At 38.2% G+C, this 4,122-nt stretch overlaps 1 protein-coding gene across 1 annotated transcript in view; it reads right to left on the bottom strand.

The window, feature by feature from the left end:
• Positions 1 to 4,122, bottom strand: part of ZNF527 (zinc finger protein 527) — a 25,658-nt gene that overhangs the window by 18,207 nt on the left and 3,329 nt on the right. Inside the window, exon 2 of the mRNA XM_007959203.1 lies at positions 2,387 to 2,513. Coding sequence (XP_007957394.1) covers positions 2,387 to 2,513 — 127 coding nt within the window. The remainder of the gene's footprint in view (positions 1 to 2,386; positions 2,514 to 4,122) is intronic.

Raw genomic sequence — 4,122 nt, 5'->3', positions numbered from 1 at the left:
GAAGGTTGTGCAATCTACTTCTGTAGTGATAACCCCTCGGAAACCCAAGGAGGGGTTGCTATGAGTTGTATCCGACTCGATGCCACTGAGTCGTGTGTGTGTGTGTGTGTGTGTGTGTGTGTGTGATTCAAGTGCAGATTCTGCATGAACACAATTAAGTGTTTGGGAATTCCCATTTTTCATGTTATCCATAAGTTTTTATGATCCATATAGTAGATTTACATCATGTGATCAATAAAACACAGGTAAACATTTTTCTGGTATTCTCTGCTCTGGGCCAAGATCTATGTAACATCAGAAATTATATCCCTCATTCCATGTCCTCTTCTGAATCTGGCTTGAACTTCTGGCATTCCCTGCTGATGTGCAGTTGTTGTTGTTGTTAAGTGCTGTCAAGTCGTCTTCAACTCACAGCAATCCTATACACAGCAGAACAAAACAAGGCCTGGTCCCGTGCCAGCTCCATGATCCCTGCTACCTTTGACCCCATTGCCGCAGCCACTGTGTTAATCCACCTTGTTGAGGGCCTTCCCCTCTTTCATTGACCCTCCACCTTATCAAGCATGACATCCTTCTCCAGGGAATGGTCCCTTCTGACAACATGACCAAAGTACGTGAGATGAAGTCTGGTCATTCTCACTTCCATGGAGCATTCCGGCTGCACTTCCTCCAGGGCAGATTTGTTAGCTCTTTTAGTAGTCCATGGTACTTTCAGCATTCTTCACCAGCACCACAACTCAAAATCATCAATTATTCTTCAGTCTTCGTTATTCATTGTCCAGCTCTCACATGTATATGATTGGAAATATAATGGCTTGTGTCAGGTGCACCCTAGTCCTCAATCCTCAAGGAGACATCTTTGCTCTTCAGCACGTGAAAGAGGTCTTTTGCAGCTGATTTGACCAGTGCTATATATATGTTGGCTGATGTTCTGACTGCTGCTTCCATTGGTGTTGATTGTAGAACCAAGTAATGTGAGTCTTTGACAACCTCAATCTTTTCTCCATTTATTGTGATGCTGCTTATAGGTCCAGTTGTGAGGATTTTTGTTTTCTTTACATTGAGATGTAATCCATACTGCAGACTGTATTCTTGTATTCTTCATCAGTAAGTACTTCAAGTCATCCTCACTTTCAGCAAGCAAAGTTGTGTCATCAGCGTATCACAGGTCGTTAATGAATCTTCCTCCAACCTTGATGCCACATTCTTCTTCATATAGTCCAGCTTCTTGGCTTATTTGCTCAGCATACAGATTGAATAAGTATGGTGAAAGGACACAACCCTGATGCACTCCCTTCTTGATTCTTAAACCATGCAGTGTCCCCTTATTCTGTTTGAACGACAGCTTCCTGGTCTATGTACAGGTTCCTCATGAGCACAATTAAGTGTTCTCAAATTCCCATTCTTCTCAATGTTATCCACAATTTTTTTATGATCCACACAATTAAATGCTTTTGCATAGTCAATAAAACACAAGTAAAAATCTTTCTGGAATTCTTTGCTTTGAGCCAAGATCCATCAGACATCAGAAATGATATCCCTTGTTCCATGTCCTCTTCTGAATCCGGCTTGCATCTCTGGAAATTTTTGGTCAATATACTGCTGTAACCATTTTTGAATTATCTTCAGTAACATTTTACTTGTGTGCAATATTAATGATACTGTTAGATAATTTTCATATTATGTGGGATCACCTTTCTTAGAAATGGGTACAAATATGTATCTCTTCCAGTCGTTGGCCAAGTAGCTGCCTTCCAAATCTCTTGGCAAAGATGAGAAAAAGTTCTTCCAGTGTTGTATCAATTTGCAGAAGCATCTCAACTGGTATTTGCCAATTCCTAGAGCCTTGTTCAGTGCAGCCTGAACTTCTTCCTTCATTACCAGAGTTTCTTGTTCTTTTGTTCCTTCTTGAATTGTTTAAAGTTCACCCATTTTTTTTTGTTCCATTGCTTCCTTTTTTTTTTTCCTTTTTTTTTTTTTTATGCTTCCCATGTCATTCAATATTTTGCCCATAGAATTCTTCAGTAATACAACTCAAAGACTGAGTTGTCCCTTCAGTTTTTACAGCTTGAGAAATGCTGATCGTGGTCTTCCCTTTTGATTTTTTAAGTTCAGGTGTTTGCACATTTCACCTAGAAAGTGTCTAGGGAGTGGGGCCTCATAATGTGCATTTTAAAAAATTCTCAGATCATGCTGATACTGCCATTCCAAAACACCATTCTACAGGAGAGAGTTACTGATTTCCAACTCTATGAAACTATCTCCAATCATTTCCTGGGAATAGGAAGTAATTAAATACTTTAGATATGTCCTAGCTATTCCCAATGGAGGAAACAAAAACACCCCAGAGGGAAGAGTTTGAATTATAGGGAAAAGCTATCCTTACCAAGCCATACCAAGTTCCTGTAGTTCTCCAACATGACATCTCTGTACAAATCCCTCTGAGATGAATCCAGCCATTCCCACTCCTCTTGGGAAAAGTCTACAGCCACATCCCTAAAGGTCACCAATCCCTGAAATAAAAATTTTATTTTTTACTAAATACCCAGGTCCCATATAATTCTAGCAAAACTCACGAATTCTGCCAGAGTTCAAAGCTCTAGTGATACAAAGAAAATAATTATTAAGAAACAACTATGTGCCCAGGTTTACCAAATACTTTTAAAGAGAAATACTGAAAACAGAGTCATCCCTTGAAAGATTTAAATTTTGGGGAAAGAGAAAAAACATACATACATATACAGGAAAAAAGTTAGCTCACATGAAATTGTGTATGAGCAAAGGCTAAGATGTATGTTATGTACACTGCATAAAGAAATTCTTTTACAGAGAATTCCTTTATATTCCTAAAACTGGTATATATATAGTACATAGTAGTGAAGGAAAGCCTTGAGTTGAGCTTTAACAAAAGGGTGTGGTCTAAATTTAGATTCTAAATATAAGAAGACGCTTCCAAGAATGTATCCTGTATAAATAAAGAAGTATATGTGTAAATAGAGTTTTCATTGGAAGATTATAAGAAAAATAGAAAAAATGCTTACATGTCCAAAAATAGAAGAGTTAAGGCTATACCAATGGACTGCAGTACATGAGTAGAAGGATATCTGTTTTATAAAATCTGTTACATAATAAACATACAGTAAATATTAGCTACTCAATGAATAAATGATAAACTCTCTTAATAATATATCCAAACACAGGAAGAGTACTCAATGCTTAAAATCAGAGTTCCAGTTTATAGGACATGGTCTTTTTATTAAAAATAATAAAATGGCAATTATTATTATTATATATAGTGGCTATATATAGTGGCTTAAAGTACACAAATTATATAGTATTGTACAACTTCCATTTACCTCTCTACCCTTGCCTATGTCCTGTATAGACTTCATCAATAGATTTCCTTTCTCCACTCCATTTTCAGTTGGCTTAGTCACAAGCAAGAGATAGGAGGAAGGCAAGTGAGGCAGAATATTTCCCCTGGCTCCCTCCATGCTGTGTCCCTCTAGGTAGTTTCTATAGCTCAGTCCAAGATCACACTGTTGGAGATCCTCTCCAACCCGTTCTGTCTGTCTCTGGGTTTAGACATAGGGTTAGCAAGGGAGCTCTGCTATTTTAAGCCCAGAGCATAGTACTATCATTTATGGTTTCTCTATATCCTGATCATATCTTGCTAGAACCCTAATACACAGGCTGATCCAATGTACTTCTAGAATACATGAACAAAGATCCCACAGAAGCACTGCCAGATAACTCTACCACACTGTCTTAATAAATTCATTCTTACTCCCACAATGATTCTTTCATACCTTCTGTCTCTCTCAAACCACCAACTCCGCTTCCCATTCTCACTTTGAGCTGCTGACTCTGCTCCTTTTTTCACTGAGAAAATAGGAACAACAGAAAAATAACTTCCTCATTTCCTGCCATTATATCTACTTATCTACCTGCATCATATATTTCACCTTTCTTGTTACTATGCGCAAGGAGTTCTGATGGCACAGTGGTTAAAGCATTTCGTTGCTAACCAAAAGGTTGGCAGTTGAAACCCACCAAGCACTCTGCGGTAGAAAGATGAGGCAGTCTATTTCCATAAAGATTTATAGCCCTGAAAACCCTATG

Source organism: Orycteropus afer, unplaced genomic scaffold (genome assembly GCF_000298275.1).
Source record: "Orycteropus afer afer isolate SDZICR_OR568_19922 unplaced genomic scaffold, OryAfe1.0 scaffold02035, whole genome shotgun sequence".
In the NCBI taxonomy this organism is placed as follows: Eukaryota; Metazoa; Chordata; class Mammalia; order Tubulidentata; family Orycteropodidae; genus Orycteropus; species Orycteropus afer.
The sequence above is the reverse complement of the archived record's forward strand: the minus strand, read 5'-3'. Positions and strand labels throughout refer to the sequence as shown.